The following is a 26,326-nucleotide window of genomic DNA, read 5'->3' as shown; positions in this document are numbered from 1 at the left end:
TTGCTCAGTTCTAAGTTATATTATTATGAATCCTTTGATCTTAAAGTTATTTTGCGAGTTATATTTTGGTGTGGGATAGTATCTTAGTCACTGTTGAGTTGCTGTGAAGAGATGCTAGGACCAAGGCAACTCTTGTTTTTTAAAAACTTGAGTTGTGGGCTTGCTTACACTTTCAGTGGTTTAGTCCATAACCGACAGGGCAGGGAGTATGGTGACAGGCAGCAGGTGTGGCTCTGGAGAAGGAGCTGAGAGCTAAATTCTGATCCACAGGGAGTAGGGACAGGAGAGGAGGGGGAGGGCGAGACTGACTGGACTTCATGTGGGATACACTCCTTCATTAGTGCCACACCTCCTAATGCTTCCCGATAGCTCGTCAGCTGGGACTAATCATATTAACATGTCAGCCTCTGGGGGCCAGTGCCACCCACACAGTAATTAAATCCTTAAGTTCTTTTTCCTGTTTGAGACAGGATCCCCCCCCCCAGCCCTGACTCTCCTGGAATTCACTATGTAGACCAGGCTGGCGTCAAACTCAGAGCTCTATCTGCCTCAGCCTCCTAAGTGCAGAATTAAAGTCCATGCCTCCATGCTTGGTGTAATTGAATTTTTGTCTTGACTACTGATGTAGTAGAATACATGACTTTATTTCTGTAAAATGCAGTTCTTTGCCAAAAATGAAATATACTGATAACTTCATTGAAAATAATGATACAGTCATAAAACAACATTTAAATGCAGCATTTTAAATTGATTTTACTCCAAAGTTTCATGGTACATTTTAAAATTTTTGAGCAGACTGTTTCTTAGTAGTATTCTTAGATTGCTTTTTGTTTTTTTGAAACAGGGTCCTTTTCTTTGCCCTAGGCTGTTTTAGATCAGACTGTATGACTCAGGCCCAGTATTCTCGGCAAATCTGCCTCAGCCTCTCGAGTATGGATTTTACAAATGTGAGCTACCATGCCTGGCTTACTTTTAGGTCTTTAACATTTTTGACTTGAAAGCAAAATTTGTGGATTGTTAGGGCAGTATAATTTCTTTAAAGAATTGAGAGGGCGAGTGTAAACTTAAGGATTCATAGATAAGGTGGATATTCTAGTAGAAGACAGTCTTCATTTTATATAAAAATACTGTATGTATCTTTAAAAGCAGGACTTTTATTGTCTGCTGTGTTGGTTATCCTTGTCTGTAATAAGGAGCAGTTTAAATGGAGAGCGAGACAGGCCTGACCATCTAGTTCACTGGTTAGGTGAAGCACAGCTCAGTTATGCTCTGAGTAAGGCTGCATATGTGCTCAGGGTAGAGTGTTGTTTGCCAACATAAGGAGCTGAGCTTGATATCCGGTGAACGTGGAAGTTTGCCTTTCATTCCAGCCAGAAGGCAGATGTGGTACCTCTAAATCATCAAACTGGCTGGCTATAGTTGAGCTCTGGGATAGATCAAAAGGCCCCACCTTAAAGAATAAGGTAGAATTCAATGGGGGAGAATATTCCCAACATCAACTTTTGACCTTCATATGCATCTACATGTTGCATACCATATATACACCTGAGTCCATATGTGGACAGACATACATACTCATGCACGTTATATACATACACATAGAAATAAGAGTTTGATGCACTGGGAATTGGAGGCAGGCTGCTGGAGGCTCACTGTGTGATGTGTGACTGCAATGCCTGTAATCCCAGCACTGGCAATCGGAGGCAGGCTGCTGGAGGCTCACTGTGTGATGTATGACTGCAATGCCTGTAATCCCAGCACTGGGAACTGGAGGCAGGCTGCTGGAGGCTCACTGGCGAGCCCATCTAGCCAGTCCCTCATTGAGCTTCAGGTTCAGTGAGAGATGCTGTACAGACTGAGGTAGAGAGCAAGGGAAAAGGCAACCAATGTTGAGCTGTCTCCAGCACAAGCTCTCATGTGCAAATATCTTCCCTTCTCCCCTAGATTTGGACTCAGTGTACAACAAGAATAATGAATTACCAAATACAAGGAATTACTGTTTTTTGTTACCTGGTAGCAGAATATGAAAACATTTTATTATAAATTTTATAACTATAAGAAACTTCTATCTTTGAGGATTCTATAACTTTGTTTTTGATTGATACTATTTAAGCATATCCATGCCCCCTTTAGTCTAACCCAGCAGCAGTAATAAAGGTTGGGATAGGTAGTCTATTATGTAACTCAGAAAACAGTGTCTAGATGTTCGGGTGCCAGCGCAAAGGAGTTAATAGTGATGGCCAATTTGAAGGATAAGTTCTTAACTGTTTTAAAATTTTTTCCTTGCTCTGAACGTTGGTTGTAAGTTCTATGACACTCATAGCGTAAATGCTTGGAGGTCACCATGTCACTTGGTGTCATTACTGGAAGGGGCCTTAGGTGATCTTACCTGAAAATCCAGTAGACCTTACCGGGGAACTGAGACAGGTATTTAATTTCTCAGAGTAATGAGTCTGAAACTCTCTTCATTTTTTTTTCGATTTTTTTATTGAGAAAAGGAGAAAAAAAAAACAAGTTTCCACCTTCTCCCAGCCTCCCATTTCCCTCCCCCTCCTCCCACCCTTCTCCCCCTCCCCCCACTCCTCTCCCTCTCCCTCTCCAGTCCAAAGAGCAGTCAGGGTTCCCTGCCCTGTGGTAAGTCCTAGGTCCTCCCCTCTCCGTCAATTTCTAGGAAGGTGAACATCCAAACTGGCTAGGCTCCCACAAAGCCAGCACATTAAGTAGGTTCAACACCCCGTGCCATTGTCCTTGGCTTCTCATCAGCCCTCATTGTTCGCCATGCTCAGAGAGTCCAGTTTTATCCCATGCTTTTTCAGTCACAGTCCAGCTGGCCTTGGTGAGCTCCCAATAGATCAGCTCCACTGTCTCAGTGGGTGGGTGCACCCCTCGTGGTCCCGACTAATTTTTTTTATATTAGTGGTTGGCAGATTTTTAAAAAGATTATTTATTATGTACAGTGTTCTGTCTGCATTTATGCCTGCAGGCCAGAAGAGGGCACCAGGTCTCATTACAGATGGTTGTGACCCATCATGTGGTTGCTGGAACTAAAACTCCAGACCTCTGGAAGAGCAGGCTGTGCTCTCAACCTCTGAGTCATCTCTCCACCTCTGGCAGAATTTTTTGAATGTAGATAATGAATATTTTAAGTTTTTCTGTTCTGAGTTGGTGGCTGATCCGTGCTGCTGCTGCTATAGCAGGGCAGCAGCCAAGCACCACATGTAAGCGGATCAGTAGGATGCATTCCAGTAAGTTTTATTTAGGGAGATTAGTTTTCATTTCATGTGGTTTCTCAAGTTTTGCATTTTTCTTTTGCTATTTTAAAAAAATCAACTATTCCTCCCTAGTTTTCAGATGCTGTAAGAGCAGGTTTTGCTTTACAGAATACATTTTGCTTATTCCTTTCGAAACTGAAATGAAAGTCGGGTCATGGACACTCCAACAGAGCACCAGAGACTTCATTTTCCATGAATGAGCTATATCATTGTGCTACTATTGTAAATGTAAAGCACACTGGGGTATGTGCATGTATTTACACATGGACACACGTGCATGTATGTGTAGGCATGTATACATTTGTGTTGTGCACCTAATAAGGAGGCCACAAGCATCCCTTAGATGTTGTTCCTCAGTAGCTACCAACCTTGATTTTTAAACATTCCCTCACTGGGACCTCTAGGCCTCAACAGATACGCTAGGCCACCTGGTCGAAGAGTCCCCAGGGGCCTCCTGCCTGTCCAACATTGGATTAAAAGCATCATGCCCCGTTTGTAGCTTTCTCATGTGCTAGAGATCAATCTCAGGTCTTCATGCTGTAGGAGAGACTACTTCCCTGACAGATTTGGGAAGGATAACTTTTAGAGGCCGTGTCTAGAATGGTTATCATGTTCCCTTAGGTTGTGAGATGAATTAGCACACCCTTCTCCTACCTAGACTGGCTAATTATTGAGTAGAATTATTTTGATCTGATATCAGCAATTGCTGCAGAATAACTGTTATCATGAACAAGAGCAAATGGACACAAAGGTGCTGTTTGGTATGATTGCCTGAGACATACATGAATCCTCACAGACCCGCTGAAAAGCCTTTTTTATTAGAATGTGAACTGCTAGTCCCTATCTTTTGAACACTACAGTGTTTCAGTCCTTGAGTGTGCTTACAAAAATGCTTCCGCCTTTTCCCCACCAGACACTGGATCTTCCTTTCTGCCTGTCCTTGAAAATATTGTTTCACCGGCTGGTCACCTTGTTGGATAACTGAAAAAACTTCTGCTTCTGATTCATAGCAGTTCCAGTTGAGGATGGAGCTCTACTCATCTTTATGGAATCTCATCACATTAATAGGACTGTTAGAGGAAATGGGATTAGATACAATTATTAAAAACATGAAGTTGGGCGGTAGTGGCACACACCTTTAATCCCAGCACACAGGGGGCAGACGGTAGCAGATCTCTGTGAGTTCAAGGCCAGCCTGGTCTACAAGGGCTAGTTTCAGGACAGGCCCCAAGCAGAGAAACTCTGTCTTGAAAAACTGGAAAAAAAGAACTATAACTAAAGTACCAATAAAAGCAATGATGAAGAAAATAGCCATCAGGTGTGGGTGCACATGCCTTTACTTTCAGTACTTGGGAGGTAGAGGCAGGCAGAACTCTCCATTTGAGGCCAGCCTGATTTATGTAGTGAGTTGCAGGCTAGCTATAAAAACCAATAGCATGGATGAACTCTAATATTTGGATGGAATAGCTAGTAGTTGTAACCAGCACAGCTGGCAGTATAGCATTTACTTCTAGGGCTTTATAATTTCAGGGCCAGGTCCTTGAGGACACGTGCTTTGAAATGATACTTCTCCAGATTATAAAGATCAAAACCAGTGTGAGCCAACAGACCTTTCCATCATGTGCTGTGACTTTCGGAGCATCGAGTCCCATCCTAGCATCTTCGTCATCTGCACTCCATCTTCTCTGCCTAGGTAGTGATTAACAGAGCAGTGACGTTTCAAGTCAAAGGAAAGAGTTTCTGTTATTATGAGAAAGTTATTAACTTTAGTTTATGTTGGGGGAGGCTTTAATCTAGTCTAATACATCAGTTTTATGATTTGGTTACACATAGGGAGTGACCACATAGCTTCATGTACCAATCATACTTGACCTAATTTGATGTAAACAAATAAGAACTATAATATAAACAGATGGTTTAAATTTAGCCTTTTACTCAAAATAAATAGACATTGTTATGTATTTTATTATAATTCAAAATACAGAAAGTACTATCAGTCCTTTGAATTATTATAGGAAACATATGCTCATGGTCTGATGCATATATAACATTTAAGGTTGGAAAATGCTATGGAGTGAGATAAAGCTAGTAAATGATGGGCAAGAGCCGACAGAGTTCGGAAGAAACAGTGACTTAGAGCCTAAGGGATGAGGAAAAAAGTATTTGCTTAACATGAATACTTTATGGATAGCGGTATCAGATACTAAAAGAGGTAATTATTTTGAACAGAAACTGCAAATACATATTTTGATAGTCAGATGACCTGATTTTGAATCCTCTTCTCCAGACTTATTAACTTTAGATATGTTACTTAGATATGATTTTTCTAAGGTTCTTCTTGGGTTGTTAGGATGAGTGTGGGAAAGCCTGTGAATAGAGTGGTAACTAATATTTTCCATGTGTTATTATATAGTTTACATCCTGGATTACCATTAATGAATAAAGAATCTGCTTTCGACCTATAGCAGGGCAGAACTTAGGTGGGGAAAACTAAACTGAATGCTGGGAGGAAGGAGGCAAAGTCAAAAAGAAGCCTTGTAGCCCCACCAGAGCTGGAGGGAACTTTACCCAGTAAGCCACAGCCACATGGTGATACATGGATTAGTAGAAATATGTAATATTTAACCAATAGGAAGCTATAGCTAATGGGCCAGGCAGTGATTTTAATAATATAGTTTCTGTGTGATTATTTTGGGGCTGAGCAGCTGGAAACAAACAAGCAACTCCTTCAACAATCCTCTTCCTCAAGGACACTACAGCAGTAACTCCCTCTTTCTCTAGGTCAAGACCATTTATGTTTTCCTCTCTGCTGGATCAGCTTCAGCAGCTATAGATGTTGCTATGGGATAATGCTCTTATACACTGTAAAGATTTGTCATCATATTGATTTAATAAAATGCTGGTTGGCCATTATCCAGGTAGGAAATATAGGCAAGGTGACCAGATGAGGAGAATTCTGGGAAGAGGAAAGGCAGAGACACAATCACCAGCCAGATACAGAGGAAGCAAGATGAGAATGGCTTACTGAGAAGATACCAAGCCACGTGGCTAAACATAGACAAGAATTATGGGTTAATTTATGTTGTAAGATCTGGCTAATAATAAGCCTGGGATAATAGGTCAAATAGTTTATAACTAATATAAGCCTCTGTGTGCTTATTTGGTTGTGGGACCATATGGGACAGAAACCCATCTACAAGATGTGTTGCTTCCTCTGCCATCTTAAGAATCAGACACTACCCTGGGTTTCATTTTCTCTTACCCATGAACCGTATTCAATTACTTTGTTCACATAAAAACTTATAAGAATCCTCTATCCCCTGTCTCTCCATGTCTTCTTGTGTTTCTAAACGTTTCTAACCAATTTGTTATCCCCACTCCCTTTCCTTCGAAGCTGCTCCTGTCCAAGTTATGAGGGACTCAAGTTTATCCAGTGTTTCTTTCTCAGCCCTCACTTTATCCTTCTGGTGGCAGTATTTGACAAAGTTGGCATTTTCCATGTTTGGATCATTTGCTCTGCTTCCCACTTCTCTGGGTGCTCGTAACTCCATGGTCTGATCCCTCAGGATTCCCTGGGCCTCTTGGTTTTGGAGGTGCTGAGTGCTTGGTACTCTAGCCTTTCTCCTTCTGGTCCCCACCAACACTGCTGCTGTCATCTCATTCAGAGTTCTCAGTGCCGTGGTTGTCTACTCTTCTCTTTATCTCTCTTGGGAAAACTTATTGCCTTTCATTGTAAAAAGTATTTCTATTAATAACTGCGAATTTCAGACAATGAAATTTATCACATTACTGCCAACTCCTCCCATCCAGTTCGTCTCCCTGCACCTCTGTGGTAGTTTAAATGATGACCCCCTCCACCAGTGTTCTCATTCTTTTGAATATTTGGTCCTCAGTTGGTTGATGAGGGGGAGGCTGAAGAGATGTGACCTTACATCAGGAAGTAATATCACTAGGCAAAAATTAGTTTCAAAAGACATATATCATTCTTAATGTATCTTTCTCTGCCTTCTGCTTACTGATCAAGATATAAGCTCCTTATTTGTACTTAAGATTGGCTCCCCCCACTACTGTAAATTTTGCCAACTACTCAGCACTAGAGATGTCATCAGTCTTAAAGGCGAGCCTACAGTCACTGCTAAACCAGAGTAATAACAATCTTGTCATTTGTCCGCATATCTACAAATAAGGGTAGTCCTCACTCCTTATCAGGGAAACTACTTTTTTAAACAGTTGGAGACCATTTCAGCAAACCACAGTCAATCAAAAGGCAGGGTTGTGGTACCTAGTCCCAGCAGATACAGCTGCAAAACAACCCCATTGTTGAGTCTCTGAGAACATTGTGGAAGGAGTGGAAAGAGATCAGGGAGTTTTGTCTCTTAGGAATGTTAGAAGTTACACCCATGAAGTATTACCAACGTGTCTGTCTGAACATGAACTGAACGGGATGCCTTTAGTATACGTGGCACAGTGGACCAGGACATGGGGTGGGGGTATGGGTACAGGGATCCAAGACAGCAACCACACACGAAGAAGCACAGACAACCAGGGGATGCTGGACATGGGTGAAGTAGTTCTCTAGGGAAGAACACGCTATTTGATCTATAATACTGAACTGTCAATCTGGACATACATATGAGTAACATTATATAGACTGAGCAGGTTATATTTAGGAATCTATATGTATATGCATAAATGCATGTAAGAAAAATAATGAAAGAAAGGTCATGAATTTGAAAGAGAGTGAAGAGCAGTATATGGGAGACTTTGGTGTGAGGAAAGGGAAGGGAGAAATGATATAATATTAAAAAAAATTATGACTTTTCAGTCTTTCCTGCCACTGTGACCCTCCTCTGCCCTCAGCTACTCTAACCCTCTAAAACTGTGGTCACAATTAAACACTTTCTTTTGTAAGTTGCCTTGGTCATGGGGTTTGGCATTGCAATAGAAAAGTTACTAGTACATTCACTAATTGTGTTTAGTTTTCTTTTTGAAAAACAAACTGTCAAGTTCAATTTGTGCTATACACCCTCCCTCCCTCTCCTAGGTGTAGGGCCATTCACTGGAGCATGGTCTGCCTACTAGGAGCCACACCCTTAAGGAAAACTGACTCTCTCTTCCCAGATGCCATCAGCTGTCCATAGATCCTCAGTGGGGTGTCATGAGGCTCTCCCCACTCGAATCCAGTATATTGACTGTCTTGATCTTGTGCAGGCAGCCACAGATGCTGCGAGTTTATGAATAGGGTGGTCCTGTCATATCCAGAAGACTCTTATTCCCATCTTCCCCAACCTTTGAATTTCATAATCTTCTTCTGCACTGGCTGCGGAGCTTTGGGGAAGGGCTAATGACGTTATGGTTGAGCACCGCACTGACGTGTCTCTACTACACTGTGACTAGTTGTGGGTTCTGGGGCTAACTACTACCTACTACGTAAAGAAACTTCTTTGATAAGGTCTGAGAGATGCACTTATCTATAGCTAGAGAGATAACAATTTATAACGTAGTTTGATGCTGTATCTTTCCAGCAGACAAATAGATGTTCATCCCTGGGGCCTTTGAGTGCCTCAAACATGGATTCTTGACCAGATTTGTCATACAAGACATGTTTTCCCTCCTGTGGAGAAGACCTTAAATAAAACCAGAAAGCAGTTGGTTGTGCCCTTAACATTTGTATCACTGCTATACTTATGAGCATATCTTGCCAAAGTGGTTATGATTGCAGTTTCCAGGGTTCACAGCTTAGGTGACTCCCAGAAACCTGTATGATATCTCAGTATGACAGTTGCAGGAAGGAAGCCTGCTCAGCAGAACTCTGTTACTCTGCTTTGAGACCAGTGTGTGTGGTATCCCCACCAGTGCACGATGCGCTTCTGCTTCCTCTCCAAGCAAGTCTTAGAAACAAAGCATGACGCCATCTTAGCTCCTTTTACTCACGTTTGCTGTCTAACATTGTGGAATAATATAGTGACCCTTCAAAAATATTCTAATTTAACTAATATGCCATATTGAATTTTTATCTATTTTACTGTAATATTAAATGCTTAATGAATTTTTTTTAAACTTGTAATCTTGACCATTTGCTTTGGAGTATAGACTCAAAATCAGAAGCTCAACTATTAGCTGAGTCTGATAATAACTGAATAGTGCTACCATATAGGTGTATATAATGTTTTACTCTTGTGATCTGCCATATTTTCATGTAGAATCCAAGTAATGACATATAAATCTTTCATCTAAAAATATTTCATTGAGGAACACTCATTTCAACAGTCATTTCATAAAATGCAGTTCTTATGTCTTTGCTCAAGTAGAGAAATGTAAATTACATATTTACAAAGGAGCCACATTTCTAGTGCAGATCATTTTGACCACATCAGAGTGCACCACATCAGAAACTAACTGGTTTCACATTTAAGGGCTCTTAAATACATTTAAGAAGCCCAAGCATTTCATTTTGGCCGTACTCAGAGATGGATTTTTATACATTTACTTTAAAAATGATTTTACTGATAAAATGTTAAACATAAAGTACCATTTGTATATTGGATACTTTTAATTTGGATAAATGTTAACATGCTTTGTTAATTTATTTTTGCTTATATCTTTTAGAAACAAAACACAATATTATGATGTGCCAAGTCTACATGCCTCAATATTAATAATGTATTTCTCAAATCTAATTCTTTTAGATAAAAGTCAGCATTCTCTTTACTCTCTCAGCACAGTGAACAGAGATTCCTTGAAGTCATCCCCATATGACACAGTACTGAAATTTGACTAGTTAATGCCCCCCCCAATGTTACTTAGAGACCAGTTTGTTTAAATCAGAATTCATTCAAGCAATCAAGAATCTCTTAAATGTCTTGTCTTTTGGACCTTTCTTTCCCCGTGTTCCTCCAAGGCTCTTATTAGAAGTGGCATCACTTCAGGCTTTTTAGAGTTTTACCCTTATGGTCTATTCAACTTTTGTTCTGTCCTTTTCATTTCCTGCATATTAGAAGTTAGATTTGCTACATTCAAGTTAAATTTTGTTGCTAAACTTGATAGATAATGGTACTGTATATTTCACATATCAGAGGTGGCACATATATTTGCTCACTGATGAAGTCATGATTCCAGGACTGATTACTAAGTGGAGATAATGTTATATTTTTGATGTGGGTTTATTTATTTTGAATTATTTTATTTTTTTAGCTTATAATTACATCATCCTTTTTCTCTCTCTTCCCTTCCCCTCTTCCTTCTTTCTTTTCTCCTCTCTTCCCTCCATATCCTCCCATACATCCCTGTTTGCTCTTTTTCAAATTCCTGGTCTCTTATTTCATTAATTGTTGTTTCATACATATATTATGAGCATAACATCTATGAGAAATCTTTTAAGTCGTCTTCTTGGATATAGGACACAGCACTAGCCTTTCACAAATGCTGTTATTGTCCCTCTCCAACTAAGTTGACTAGAGGCTTTCTGTCATAAAGTTTTTTAAGGTTTTAGAAGTAGACTTAATTTCTTAAGATATATTGTTGTTAAGGACAGCACCAGAGAAGACAAGTTCAAGCAAAATGTGCAGCTTTGATTCTATGCTCATCACCTACTCCATTTCGGCAAACAGCTCCTTTCTTAGCATCTGCCCATGTGGCTTTATAATCATTCCATGATCATGTAGCTTTCCTGTTGGCAAAACCCAAGATAAATATGTCAGATCTCTTTGTACCATGAATTACCAAGTTTTATCAATTTTTGTTAGTATATTAGAAATTGCTTTCGTCTTTATATTATCACTGTAATACTTGTAGTAAGTGGCATTGGTTGAGGCTTCAGCAATCCCCGAGAGAAAAATCACTGCTGTTTCCACCACTGTAAGGGACGGTCTGAGTGTCCTTGCCTCTGTGCATCGTATGATGGGGTCTGTTCTTCCTCTCGTGTTTCTCAAGCTTTCCTGTCAGTTCTATAAATGAAAACATAAGTAATTGTGTACTTAAGGATGTGGCTCCTGGTTAGCCTAATGCTTTGTCTGTGAATAATAGAAGCATGTCCCCCAATCCCCCAAATAGTTCCCTCTACCAAAATGCTAAGACGGTTTCTGTGCTCCTTCTCCAGCGTCTACTGCCATCCTTGTTATGTAAGAGACACAAGTTTAGAACTCATTCAGTGAGCACAGAGTTTAAGTGGGAACATTCCAGGGCAGTGCTGACTTATTATTTTATACTATTCTATGCTTGAAAGAAAATCTCTGCTCTCAAAACGTCTTACACCACCGGAGACTGCAGTAAGTGATACTTAGCCTAGGAATCTCAGTGTGTGAAGATAAATGCAAACTCACATCCACCTTGGGTTATTGAGTCCTTACTATGAAAGTGTTAGGATGCACTCTTTGGTTATTGTGCAGAGATATTATTTTGCTTCATCTGTATTAGTTGCTTTATTCATTACCTCCACTACACTAAGAATTGTGTATGTATTCTTATCATCATTTTAATATGAGAAAATACAAGCCTAACCTTAAGGAAATAACTCTACTGAAATTCAATTCCAGATCTTGTCACCATGAAATAAGATAACCCTACAGTGAGGATTTGAGAACCTAGTGATTTGGGAAGGACTGCAATCTGTAGCAATTGAAATGCTTGCTAGTAGTTTAAAGTTATTGAGGAATCTTAACAGTAGTCCAACTATTGTTAATTTCTCCTCCAGGTTTACTTTTAAGTTCTTACTATAATATTCTGGGGAAAATTGTTTTTTAAGAGTGTAATTTGATCATATCCACAATTTCATGCTACTTTCTACTCTTCCTCAATTGCTCCCAGCACCATCCCAATTTGATTTCTTTTTATTTTTTAATATAAGATACAGAATTGGTTTACAAATTTGATACTAAACATGCCTCAGCAGTATTTTTAAGTTATATTTTTTGTGTCCCGCACATTTTGTTAGCTTTGTTTATGATTATTTTATTAGTAGTATTGAAAGCACTACAAATCATGCTTTTGAACTGTCTTTGAATGTGATGGAATTAAGATTTTCAGAAATGTGTTATTAGATGATTTCTCCTTGTGTATGCATCATATCTTGGAATTATTCACAACCTAGATAGTGTAGCATTGCATGCACTTCCGGGGCTGTGTGTGCATGTATGCGTTCATGTGTGTGTATTACTGTTAGAGCCATAATGAAAAACACCATGATCTTATCTTTAAGTCATAATTTTGTACTCTGCCTAAGTGTTTTCACCTGACTGGCATCCCAGTTGCTTTGTTACTCCAGAAACACCGTGAAGACATGAGGAGGCATTGCAATGGGGCATTTCGAAGGCTACAGTCACTAGGCAACACGAATTTGTCAGTTACTTTACAATCTAATGGGTCTGTCTTATGTGTGGACACTTAGTTACAAAAATGATATGTGTTTTTTGATATGTTAGATTTTGATGTGGGTACATGACTGTAATATAAAGTTAGCCGTTTTAAGGTTAAACAAGTCACTGGCATTTAAATGTTGCATGGTCTCTAACTCTCTTTAAGTGTTGTATGGTCTCTAACTCTATTTAATTGCTGTATGGTCTCTAACTGCATTTAAATGTTGTATGGTCTCTAACTCTATTTTAGTTCCAAAACAGTATTGCCGTTATTATCCTAATCTGTAAGAGGAATTTGGTATTTTAAGTAATTGCTTCCTATCTCCCCAGTTCGTGAAAGCCACCAGTATCTTCTGTTCCCATGGTCTTTCTGTCCTGGAGATTCTGTGTCTGGCTTCTTTGATTTAACATGAGGTTTTCAGACTTTATCCATGTTGTGCTATGTCGGTATTTATTCCTATCTGTTACCACACTTTGCCTGTGTCTGTAGCCCAGGATTTATTTCTCGACCTATTATATTATGAATATTCATATTGCTCCTACCTGGCTGTAGTGACTACTGCTCCTTAACACATACATATGCCTGCATGCACACTTGGACAGTGTGCATCTAGAGCAACTGCTGAGTCAGTTGTGTGCTAAGTCTTGAATTTTTCGGGAGCTGCTGATCTCCTTTCCATAGTACCCGAGCCATTTCATTCCCACCACCAAGGTTTGTGGGGGCATTTTTCCGTGTTCTTATATACACTTGTAGGTATTGTGTGTGTGTGGTTTTTAGACTTCATTGTAGTTTTGCTTTCATTTCTGAAATGATACTGCTGTTGAACAGCTTCTCATACATCTGTGGTCTTCTGTATATTGGGCCTCTCCCCTCCCGTCGGGTATTTACATGGGTTCATTTGAAGACCTGTTGAGTCCTGTGTACAGACTTACCATTGGCTTCTTTTCTGAGAGTTTCAACCACCAGTTCTCTCATTTCCACTTTGTCTTTTTGGTTTGGCATTTCTGCCAGCCAGCAGATAGCTGCCTTCTTCTGGGTGTCATTCTGGAGTTGTTGGGCGTGGCAGTAGAATGTGAGTTTTGAGAGTAATGTTTAATTGTTCTTCAAATTTCATTGTCCACGGTCCTCTGTTAGCAGATTTCCAGGGTCTTGCGTAGCCTTGTGGTACAATGTTAAGATGATTTTCGTAGTTTTTTTTTTTTCCTCTCTCACACAGGAGTTAGAACATGGTCTGGTTACTCCATCTTGGTCTCAAATAGAATACTTTTATCATTACATAGGAGAAGCTGAGGTTTAGAGTATCTCATTTCAGAAGAAACCTGTTGAGATTCTTGTGAGGAATTCATCTGAGCTCTTCTGTGCCGTCACCACATGGGAGACTCTTCTTTTTTCTTTTTCTGACACTCTGCTGACTGCTTTAGATGGGTCTGGAGACTGTCAGTTGCTTTACTGTGCCAGAGGTTGTGATATTGATTAATATTCTCTGGTGACTAGAAAGCTCTCTAAATTAAATGTGAATCTGATCTATGATTACAGGCAAGAATTGAGAAATTTAGATAAGGGCAAATACTTGTTTGGAGAGGAGTCTGCAGATGCATGCATCACTTGTGGGTGAAGCTCCTCCTCCTTACTTGGGATGGTGCTCTTGCTCCTCCCAAAAGAGCTTACAAGATTTTGTAGGACACACCTTTCTTTTTAAAATAAGGAGCTTATTATATTAGGAATTATTTGTAAACTGTTCAAAAGGGTCTTGTCAATAAGATATGTTCAGGCAGATAAAGTTTGTGTAAGGGCATAGCCTTGTTTTTAATAATAATTGCAGATTTGGAAGTAAATGTGTATTAGTTCTTCAATTTACTTGTAAATGGTTAATAAAGATAATATGTAAGCACAGATACATGCACATGGTGAAGAGAATATGTAAACACAGAGACATGCGCATGGTTAGTATAGATAATATGTAAGTACAGAGACATGCACATGGTTAGTATAGATAATATGTAAACACAGAGACACGCACATGGTTAGTATAGATAATATGTAAGTACAGATAGACGCACATGGTTAGTATAGATAATATGTAAGTACAGATACAGCTCAAAGCAATTTTCCTACTTTACATTGAAAATTGTTACATCATTTAACCTCCCATTAGCACTGTGCTATCAGACCTCAGCGAACATCTTTTAAAGAGCCAAATAGATGATAAATATTAGGCTCATGTGCCATATAATCTTCGTAGCAGCAGCCCATTTTCTTGCTAGAGTGCAAAGTTAACGCAGACAGCGAGCAACAAGTGTGGCTGTATTTCAGTAAATTTCCTTTATACAAATTAGGTGACTGGCTCAGAGTATGTGGACTGAAGCATATGTTACCACTAATAATTTCCCTTGTCAGTGCTTAAATTTAATCTTTTATAATTGTATGTCAAGCTTTAAAATTAAAGAGTTGATGAACTTCAGTGTACTTATACTGTTGTTTTGAGATGGAATCCTGATTGCTGCATGTGGCCCTGAACTCACTGTGAATCCCAGACTGTTTTTCCTAAGCTTTCCTAGTATATGGGAATAGGCGCGAATCACAATGTAAATAAAATCATTTTTAATTACATGTTATTGTAAACCTCCTCATCGTTTAAGACATTAGGGTAGGGAGATACTAATGTCCATTATAATCCTGCTTTAATTGTATCAACAATTCATATATTTTTGTCTATTCTGTATTTTTGGAATATATTCTGTTTATTTCTTTTTGTATCCTAGATAGTAATTGCCCTGTATTAACTGAGTAATATATTTGCTTTTTTTGTTTGTTTGTTTTGTTTTTTTGAGACAGGGTTTCTCTGTGGCTTTGGAGCCTGTCCTGGAACTAGCTCTATAGACCAGGCTGGCCTCGAACTCACAGAGATCCGCCTGCCTCTGCCTCCCGAGTGCTGGGATTAAAGGCATGCGCCACCATCGCCCGGCTTATATTTGCATTCTTAATCGCTGTAGCCAGATACTCCATTCAATACCAAATACTGTTTAGAAGTTAGAAGTCTCCATTTTTAATCTTCTTATTTCTCATCTAATCTTTACATCCATGTTAAGCTTCTAACCTTGATGTTCTTTTTAATACTTAGTGTTTCCAGCTCTCCAGTTTTACCTAGATCTTATTTTATGATTTTGTTACCGAGAGAAAACACAAAATTGAATCTCCTATCATTTAATCCACTGTCAGATAGGGTAAAAAAAAATCCTTTGGACTCCAGAACAGTACTATTCCATAGAGTGTTCTGTGTAGTGTGGAAACAGCTGTATTCTAGATTATCTTCACATGCTCTAGTAAGTATCAAAAATATTAGGTAGGCTACATTAAAGATGGAGTTTTATCTTCATTTTCCCCACTCAAAGGCCAACGTATTACTGTGGGAAATCAATTTTAGGTTACTTTCTGACAAACCTGAGCCTTGGATTTTTGTTTGGTTTTAAAGAATGAAATAAAGCAATAAAAATGTTCCAAGGATAACAGTTTTAGAGTTCTGGTACTTAAAATCAGCCATGGTTTTGAAAGAATTAAAAAAACAGCTTGCAGCTAGAATAGAGAGTAGTATCCTGTTAGTAGAGGCTGTTCTGTGATGTGCTCCACTAGCTCTCAGGTGAGGGGTGAAGTCACGATACTAAATATCAGATAATACTTGAAGTCAGGATTTACTATTAATAAAACTTTTAGTATGAAATGGTCTGTAATTGAACAGAAATACATAGTATCATCTCATCTGTCTTCTGTTACAGTGATTTTGAAAGGGTTAAAACATCTATTGGGTTAAACATTTAAGGATTAAAACATAGAAATTTAAAAACTTTAAGATACTATAATGTGAATGACTCAATATTCTAATTGATTTAGAACATCATAATAAAAATATTTATGAGCAAGACAAATGACTAAGTTGGTATTAAAAAGATTTCTACTTTAGTGTAGGGTTTTGAGTTTGGATCCTTAGCACCCATTCAAGAAGTTGGGTCGGCTGGGCCTTCCATGCAAACACAGGATCGAGTAGGTGGAGACTAAAGGATCCTGAGACCTGATGTCCAGTCAGTCTAGCAGCATTGAAACCCAGAGAAATACTGTCCCAAAAATTAAGTGGAATATGATTGAGGAAGATATCCAGTACACACATATGCACACGTGCCCATATATATGTATACACATGCATGAGCATATACACACACCAAGATTCAAATAAAATTTTATTAGACTTTCTGCATGAATCTATAAACCAAAACACATGCATATGGTATTTTATTCTGTGCATTTGAAATTTTGCCCAGATATGGGAAATTGTATATATCAAGATTAAAATGCTAAATCAATATAGTATAATATGAAATAATAAAAAATCTGAGTCAGATGCAAGGGGATTGACAATCAACTTTGTAGTTTCTAAAACAGTGTTAGAGAGATTCTATCTTGAGCTGGTTGGCAAGAGTAACTACAGGGAAGTACACAGATTCATTTTCATTCTCTGATACACACGCATGCGTGCACTCTGGAATCTAGTAGTACATGTTCAGTTCACATTGTCTCACTGTGAATTCAAGACTAAGGGAAATATGTAGTTCTTTTAACGTGTGTGGGGATCCCAACCTTTTGACAATGTAATGGGCTAGAAAAAATTGTATATAAAAAGTCTCATGATGGGGGCTGGAGAGATGGCTCAGTGGTTGAGAGCATTGCCTGCTCTTCCAAAGGTCCTGAGTTCAATTCCCAGCAACCACATGGTGGCTCACAACCATCTGGAATGAGGTCTGGTGCCCTCTTCTGGCCTGCAGACATACACACAGACAGAATATTGTATATATAATAAGTAAATAAATATTTAAAAAAAAGTCTCATGATGTTTGCAGGTGTTTCTTATTTATATGGGCCACATTCGTAGTTCTCCTTCATGCTTGTTCCCAAAGCACCTGTGACACCTCTACCACCTTTATTACATGACAACATTCTTACCTTTATTGAGAAAACTGAGTTCTCAGTGACCAAAATGAACCAAATTGTTAGTATTGTGGTCAATCAGAGAATTCAAATAGAACATGTCAGAAGGATGTGTCGAACTGGAGGTTTAGGGAAAGATAAATGCATTTCTAGTTTACTAGTGTTAGTCAGCATTTGTATCTAGTTACTTGACAGCCCCAGTGATGACTTTAGAAGACAGGGAAGGATTCTCTGTAGCTGTAGAATGACCTCATTATCATGCAGCTTTTCCTCCAGTTCCCCCACTCACTCCTCATGGTTAATGGGCTCATTACCATTGTGCATTTACCTCTTGCACAATATGAGCTACACTTTATATGTTTATTCTGCTTTTAAAAGACAAAAGTGATCTGAATGGTATTTAGAAATATTTTATTTTATATTCACTGTGAAAAGAAGCATTTGTTTTCTACTGCTGGGTTCTTCGTGCCTCAGAGTTGTGTTTCTGTCTAGAACAGTTTTCTTGTGGCCCAAGCCATTTCTCTCATAATTTATTGCAGGATGCTCTCTCAGTCCTGTTTTGTTTTGTCTTGTTTCTCTGGTTAGTGCTCAGGCCCAGGTCATCTGTGGCTCTGCCGGCGTGCCTGCCTCACTGTCCCACAGCCCGAGTGCAGGCGTGGTGTGCACCCTAACTATAGGAGTTCGTCGTTTATGTCTGTGCAACTGTAGTAATTCAAAAATATTTTATTTCAGGTGCTGTGTTTCTTTGTAGTGTACAAGGATTAGCAGTTAACATTGACCCAGTATTGTATACATGGCTCCTCTATCAACCGCAGAAAAGGACAAACAGACATATGCAGCAGGTGAGTGGGTCTAAGTTTTTATTCTAACAAAACCATCTTTTCTTTTGTTGTGTTGGGTTAGATGCTGCTGTTGTTAGTGACTCAGATTAGACGGTGCACTTATGCCATGGAGTTAGATGCTGCTGTTGTTAGTGACTCAGATTAGACGGTGCATTTATGCCATGGAGTTAGATGCTGCTGTTGCTAGTGACTCAGATTAGACAGTGCACTTATGCCATGGAGTTAGATGCTGCTGTTGTTACTGATTCTCTTCTTATTTATGTGCCAGGATCTCTTTAGGCCCCATTTTATGCTTTTCAACAATCCGTAATTTTATTTATAAGAACTTGTGTTCAGCATAGTTTGGCTGTTGAAGTAACTTTCTACATAGTTGCTTATAAAGCAGAAAGATTATCAGGACCAGTGTGGACAGTCCTATCTGTTGTTGCCCTCTTTGGATTTATTTAATAAATTTGCTTTGAACTTTAACTCTGGTGTTTTGATAGTTCATGCAAAAAAAAAGTTGTGACATGTATTCATTTAGAAGACTGTAAATTGCAAAGGAAGAATAGGTTATTGTAGTTTCTAGAATCGTTAATGAAACATGCTGTGTTAGGATACGTAAATTTTACAATGGGTACTGCTCGCTGGTATTCCATTCTGAAGGACAGGAAGGAACTGTGTGAAACTCCCATGAGCAGACCTGGATCTGAAAACGCTTGCTACAGAGTGCTGATGGGGTTTCTAAAGGATTGTACCCATGGTAAACATGCTGAATTTGAATCTGCAGAAGGAGGGCTGTGTCCGCCTTTGTTTGGTATTCCTTTACCGTGTAAAGGTCTCAGTCCCTCTGTTTCATCCTTTCCTCTAAAATTTAGTATTATGTCTTTGTTTTTTTTTTAATTTTTAGAAACATACTCATTTTAATCCTTATTATGGTGATAATTCTCAGAGTGCTTGATTTCTCTTAGGTATATTCATGATGGGCAGTGATTGATGGGTTTATTAGGCCACTGACTTAGAACTCAAATCTCCTGCCCTTAGTGTCCCTAATGGTGGAATCATAGACATGTGTCACCATGCCTGTCTAAGTATTTAAAGTGTTAAATAGATTTTAAATATAATTAACATAATACTAAATATATTGTTATAACCAGGTACAAAAATATACTTGTTTTCACATTTTCAGTTTTTTTCTCATTCTTAGTATAGATTTCCACTTCCCTTCGCTGTCCTGTTGGCATGTTTTGTGAAACTGTTGTTATTGGGAGAGCCACAGTGCAGCCAGCCACATGTGCTGGGTTATCCTGAACACCAGCTTACCATAGCTGTCATTCCTTGTTTCCCCAGCTGCACTTTCCTCTCCGTTGTGGCTAAAGCCCAGTATTTGATGATTCATACAGTTCTGCATTGATCTTTGATTCTGCAGCAAAATTACTTTTTTTGAGGATGGGATGTGGGGACCTGACAGCCTTGTCTTGGATGTCACTGGCAGCAATCTCACTTTATTTCACTGTCCAGCTCAGCGCCCTGTGCTCAATCGAGATCCATAATGCTTCCCAGCTTTCTCTAACTTGTTGTGTTCTGTGCTGTGACTGCCACTTCATCAGACAACGTAGAATTCTGAGTTTCCCCAACGACTGGACTGTCCGTATCCTCAGTAGTTGTCCCCTCCGCCTCAATAACATTACTTCCTAACTGTCACATTCACAACGGGAATTTCAGACTTGAGGTGGTCTCCCGGTATTGTGGTTATATTGCCCTTTACAATTTATGCTAACTTACAGCTTTATAGATTTTAACACAGAATTCTCAACCCTCATTTGAAAACACTGGGAAATTCCGTAAATGATATTAATTGTTATTGTAGCATTGTTATGTTTTTCACTTTTGTTAACCTCTCATTAACATATAAATTTAATTGAATTACTTGAATTATTTGTATTGAAAAAATTAGTACCATTGTCTTTCAGTATCCTTGAAAGACTCTTGGCTCAAGGAACTAAAATGTGTTGATGCTTGAGTTGCCTATGTACAGTGGTATAGAGTATCCCAACCCAACCTCATTATATCCTGCTACACACCTGAGTATCAGTAATAATGCAGTAATGCCTGATGCAATGTGAATGCTGTGTAGAGTTGTCCCCTGTGTGTTTTAGGGGAAAAGGACATGAGAAAAGACCCCTAAAAGCTTAGTAAAGTTGCATTCTGCCCTGAATATGCTTGATCCACAGTTGGCTGAGTTCATAGCCAGAACTCATCAACAGGCAGGGCTGGTTCTGGAGGAAATCCTCCAGTAGTGTTGTAACATAGTTCCAGAGTCCAGATGGGTATTAACTTTTGAGAGAGAAAGAAATTTACCCCAGCTTACAGAATACTGTCCTTGTCCGTGCTTCACAAAGATGCTCGTTTATTCTTACTGTCTTCCAGCAGCCTGTGGTAGCAGTTCCTCTTGTTCCTGCAGTGAGCAGGAGGAAAGAAGAGGAGCTCTCTGCTGGAAGTGCCCCATTGGCAAAGCAGCAGTCATATCAAGCCTCAGAATATGCCAGCAGCCCTATCAAAACAAAAACAGTCACAGGTATGTGTCAAGAACAGATTTATCAGTTTTTTGAGGATTAGTTTACCTTATTATTCTTTCCCGTGCTTTTGTTAGAAGATAATATTAATTATTGGGGTAGAAAAAAATTAAACACAATTTACCATTGTATTGATAAGTTCTAAACAATTAGTCTTTATTCTTTATAACATCTAAAAACAAATGGTATAGTGATTATTTTCTCCTTCAGACTACTGGTGTGTACTGTAGCAGTGGTGGTCTGGTCCTGGGGAGGGTTCTGTCTTTAGTTCCTCCAGCTTTAGAACACTCATGTTGTATAAGGATACGTCAAGATTTATAGATGTTAAATTCCATGGGCATAATGTCCTGATTGTGAATTATGCATCCTCTCTCTCAGGTGCCTATCACTTTTGCTTCTCTTGGAACAAAATATGGTAGCAATAATGTTGTTTCTTGAGAACAAACATTTCTTTAACTTAGCATTTGATTTTTGAAGTTTTTAATTAATTTACAGTGTTTGCTTTCTTTTTTTCTATAATTGAAAATAGATTTTTCTTACATAATATGTACTAATCACTGTTTCCCCTTTCTCTACTCCTCCCATCGGGATCCATTCCCTCTCTGTCTTTCATTAGAAACAAACATATAACAATTGTAATAAAAAAGATAAAAGCTGATACAGCAAACAAACAGATGGAAAAGTATCCAAGGTAATGCACAAGGAACAGATACCCTAATGTTTGCACACTAGGAATCCCATAGAGACAGTAAACTGGAAGCCTCGGTCTACCTGCAGAGGACCCGATGCCGACCTTGCAGGTCTTGGGCGTGTTGCTTCAGTCTCTGTGTATCCTGTTGATTTAAAGGGCCTGGTTTTCCTGGTGTGCTCATCCCCTCTGGCTCTTACACTCTTTCTGCCTCCTCTTCCACAAAGTTCCTTATGCCTTGAGGGGAAACATTTGATGAATATATCCTTTATAGGGATGCTTGGTCCAAGGTCTCTTTTTCTCTGCATAATGCCTGGCTGTGGGTCTCTGTATTTGTTCCATCTGCTGTAGGAGGAAGCTTCTCTGATGTTGGCTGAGCAAGGCACTGGATATGTGATCTATGACTGTAGCCAAATGTCATTAGGAGTCATTTTATAGCTATGTTGTTGCTATTATTATTGTTATTACTATTGTTGTTGTTTGAACAGTAGTGTTTAGTTTTACCCTAAGTCCTTGGGCTCTTGTTTTTGGTTACCCAAGCAGTGTTGGGTATGGGTTCCTATACATAATAGCCTGTGATCCTCATTTTTTATTTATATTATATAATAAATTCATGAATTTGGACAGTTATTTGTAATTTATGATCATTTGCATATATCTCCAAATTTTAACTGCCCTCTACAATGGAAGAATGAATTTTCCAACTCTTGTTTTTCTTTTTAATGGGATGAGTTTTTTTCAGTTTCCAAGGCAAGGCTCAACTTGAAACCATTCTCTTGCTTCAGTGACCTGTATTAAAGGTTCATACCACAACATCAAGATTTTTGCCTCATTTCTTACCTATATCATTTTCATATTCTTTTTTTAATTTAATTTTTATTTTTCTGAGACAGGATTTCTTTGTAGTTTTGGAGCCTGTCCTGGAACTAGCTCCTGTAGACCAGGCTGGCCTTGAACTCAGAGATCTGCCAGCCTCTGCCTCCCAAGTGCTGGGATTAAAAGGTGTTGCACCACCATCACCTGGCCTCATTTCCATATTCTTATCCACTGATGCAACGTTGGTTGCAAGTTTGTCTCTAATGAAATTATGTAGCATTTTTAGTTCACAGTGACCCAAGCATGGTGATACAAAGCACTGTGTTTGATCTGGCTTTTCATTTTCAACAAGAAGCACCTGTGTCTTTTTTTTTTTTATTCTGGCGTAAGCAATGCTAGCACCAGGTGGCAGGGTACGTGCTAAAAGACTGGGAGCACAGTTAACATCAACACAGCAGCGTAAAATTTTCTGTGCTGTCAAGAAAAAGCTGTGCCCTCCTAGTTAATGAACCATTAATGGTAATCACAGCACACAGAGGGGACTCCCAAAGAATGTACATTATCAGGTTAAGTCTCATTGAGTCTACCAACAAAAGCCTATGCAGCCAAATTTTGGTGCTTTTAACTGTTGCAGATAACATGAGAAAAAAATTTATGAATGTATAAGCCCTTTACACATACACGGAGTTGTTCAATGAAGACAAAACATGGCATCTTCCCTTCTGTTTTTTTCATGAGTTTACCATGTCATTCTAAAGTCAACAGTTTCTTTAAAGAGTAAAAGATTCATTCTGGTCATTCGCAGTGTACTTTTTCAGGTCAATGATGAGACTGCCAATTCAAGTTAATACTGTTGATTCTATGGCACTGATTTTTTAATATCTAATTTTAATAACTTGATTAAAAGCAAAATGAGTAACACTACTCCAGTCAGTATCCATCTATAGCAATTCATCTCAAAGTGCTCAGGCCGTCCTTAATTTGTTAAGTTTGAATTTGAACAGGTATGTTCCTCATTAGAGTGTGGAATTAGTAGTATTAGTAGTATTAAAACTACATTTTTGTGGATTTATGTATTTCAGAAGTTACTTGCTTTAATCATGCAGTTAAGTTAAACTTCCATTCTTTTGTAATTAGATATTTAATTTCATTGTAAAATATTAAAGAACTGAAGATAGACATTAATGTGTAATGTGTAGTTGATTTTATACTCTGAGATAAAATGTAGTTGAAAAATGTTTTTCTGCCTTAGAAGAGAAAACAGTTGTGTTTCAAGAATTTTCTCCTTTGGAATATAGATAGAGACCCTATCCACTATAGAATATAGATAGAGACCCTATCCACTATAGAATATGATGAGCATCACAAGTTCCAGTTCACCCAAGTTCACTCCAAAGAATCAGTGAGTTTGTTGGACCTATTACAGATCATGGTGAATAGAGACCCTGTCCCCTATAGATGATAACGACCATCCAACGTTCTATTCCTCCAGATTTACTCTGGGGAATCGGTGAGTTTGTTGGACCTATTACAGAGCATGGTGACCCTGAAGCAGCTTCAGTGAAAAGTTGCACCCACCATGGGACAAAGACTCGTGCATGCTTACATAGATGGAGCCCCAGTCCTACTCTTTAGCTAAAGAGGTGCCCTAGAGCAGAGCTGTATATCCAGCCCATGGGCTTTTGAGATGGGACCTTGTGCTGGCATCACAAATTTTGAAACTCTGCCTTACTATTTTGATTTTTAGCCTAGCATTTATTCAACCAGGGGGATGAATTAGGATGTGTATAATTTTGACCAGCTCAGCTCTCAATTGTATAATTTCTCAGTTTTAACTGTTTCATTGTGAATTTTTCCCCCAGAAATTCATTAACTTGAATCATTATAAAAGTGATTTGAACTATAATGTCAGTTAACTGTGAAGTTCTTTGAAAACACATTGTGGTGTTGATAAGTACATTGCAAGTGTCTCAAATATGAAGTTCTTTGGAATAAGTAGGTTAGTCTAGTTTTTATATGAATTGGCAAGAACTCAGCAACAACTCAAGTTTGTTTAATATAGTCTTTTCACTCCCTTTTAGCAGTCAGAAGAAGATGATAGTTTCCAGATGAGATCCTGAATGTCACATAGTGATGACATACATTTTCCTGGTTGGCTCAGCGTGAGATGCAATTTTGCATGCCATGTCACGCTGACTAGCAGAATCCAAAAGCCATTATTTCCCAAGGGGCTTTCAGGAGTGATAGCATTGGATGCAGTTTGTGTTGCGATGAAAACTCCCAGGCACTGTTGCCGTTTTGTCACAGGTCGCTTAAAGCTTTAAAATACCCTCTAGCCATTAGAAATTAGAAAGGAATTGTAAGGGTCATTTTCTCTTTCAGTTATTTAAATGTGTATTGCCAAGTGAGGTTACCAAAAAATAATGATCATTGTAAAATACAGATCAAAAATAAGTAAGATATGGGAAATAATTAGTAAATAAAGGATTAAAACCTGTAGTTTTGACACTAACCCCAATTCAAATCAAACTAATCACATACTCCAATTTACTTCAATTATAAAACAATACTAAAGTTATGTATTCCTAATCATATAATGCTGTGTGCCAAACAAAGATGTGTAGAAGCTCTTTAAAATTGTACACACACAACAGGTAGAGATCACGTTTTTGTGTGTTTTAGATGTTAAAAAGAAAGTGTAGATTTGAAGCAGAGTAAAACTTATTTCATCTAACATTTTCTCTAACAGTCCCTACCTTGAAGGTCTTGGGAGAGTAATCTTGTTTTTGTTTTCTACCTTGGGTCCTAATCATATGCAAATTATTTTAAGTCTATTCCAGGGCTTCTCAGATAGAACACTTCCTGTTCAAGCCTGTTGATCTGAGTTCAATCCCTTGGACCCAGTGTGATAGGAAAGAATGGACTCCAGGCCGCTTCCCCTTGACTATCATACACAGGCTGTGAACAAGGGCATCACACACTAATGATAAAATATAATCCAGTATTTCAGTGAATGTGTGCAGAATACTTAGTTCACATTAATACTCTTCCTTCTTGTTTGTTATCTCAAGCTGTTTGTAATAACAATACTTTTCTTCTTTTTCAAAGCTGCTGCAGAGCTATTTTGCTATAGCTTTCTGCTTAAGTGTCTTTAGTGTTCCACAGTCTGGGATGTGTTGTGGCCTATGCTGTCTTAGATACATTTACCCCTGTGGCTCTCCCTGTCCTGCCACTTGACATGTTTCAAGGCTACAATCAAGATTCCTGCCCCAGTGGCTCTTGATTCTTTCTGCTCTATCTCCAGCGTTGGTACTTAGGATCTGCTGTGTCTCTGTCTGTATCACAGTGTAGCTTTGGTGTTTAGGATCTGCTGTGTCTCTGCAGTGTCTGTATCAGTGTATAGCTTTGGTATTTAGGATCTACTGTGTCTCTGCAGTGTCTGTATCAGTGTATAGCTTTGGTATTTAGGATCTACTGTGTCTCTGCAGTGTCTGTATCAGTGTATAGCTTTGGTATTTAGGATCTACTGTGTCTCTGCAGTGTCTGTATCAGTGTATAGCTTTGGTATTTAGGATCTACTGTGTCTCTGCAGTGTCTGTATCAGTGTATAGCTTTGGTATTTAGGATCTACTGTGTCTCTGCAGTGTTGTCTGTATTACAGTGTAGCTTTATTGCAGCCTCAGTTTGAACATGCAACATGTATACTCTGTCCTGCATGTACCAATGTCAAGACAGCACTCTGAGGAAAGCTGCCGAGATGCCTTGACTCACTTTCAAGACTGTGTGATGAGGTGCAGTGTTTTTACTGTGTATGATTCTTCC

At 38.8% G+C, this 26,326-nt stretch overlaps 1 protein-coding gene across 1 annotated transcript in view; it reads left to right on the top strand.

Moving 5' to 3' along the window:
- LOC121442622 (vacuolar protein sorting-associated protein 13B-like) overlaps nucleotides 1-24,377 on the top strand; it is a 171,795-nt gene extending 147,418 nt beyond the window's left edge. Inside the window, exons 19-21 of the mRNA XM_041644227.1 lie at nucleotides 18,336-18,445; nucleotides 20,855-21,002; nucleotides 24,367-24,377. Coding sequence (XP_041500161.1) covers nucleotides 18,336-18,445; nucleotides 20,855-21,002; nucleotides 24,367-24,377 — 269 coding nt within the window. The remainder of the gene's footprint in view (nucleotides 1-18,335; nucleotides 18,446-20,854; nucleotides 21,003-24,366) is intronic.
- Nucleotides 24,378-26,326: the final 1,949 nt, after the last annotated feature.

The sequence above is a fragment of the Microtus oregoni genome, unplaced genomic scaffold (assembly GCF_018167655.1).
Source record: "Microtus oregoni isolate MIOR12 unplaced genomic scaffold, Mior012 000092F_ref0000046, whole genome shotgun sequence".
NCBI classification, from domain to species: domain Eukaryota; kingdom Metazoa; phylum Chordata; class Mammalia; order Rodentia; family Cricetidae; genus Microtus; species Microtus oregoni.
The sequence above is the reverse complement of the archived record's forward strand: the minus strand, read 5'-3'. Positions and strand labels throughout refer to the sequence as shown.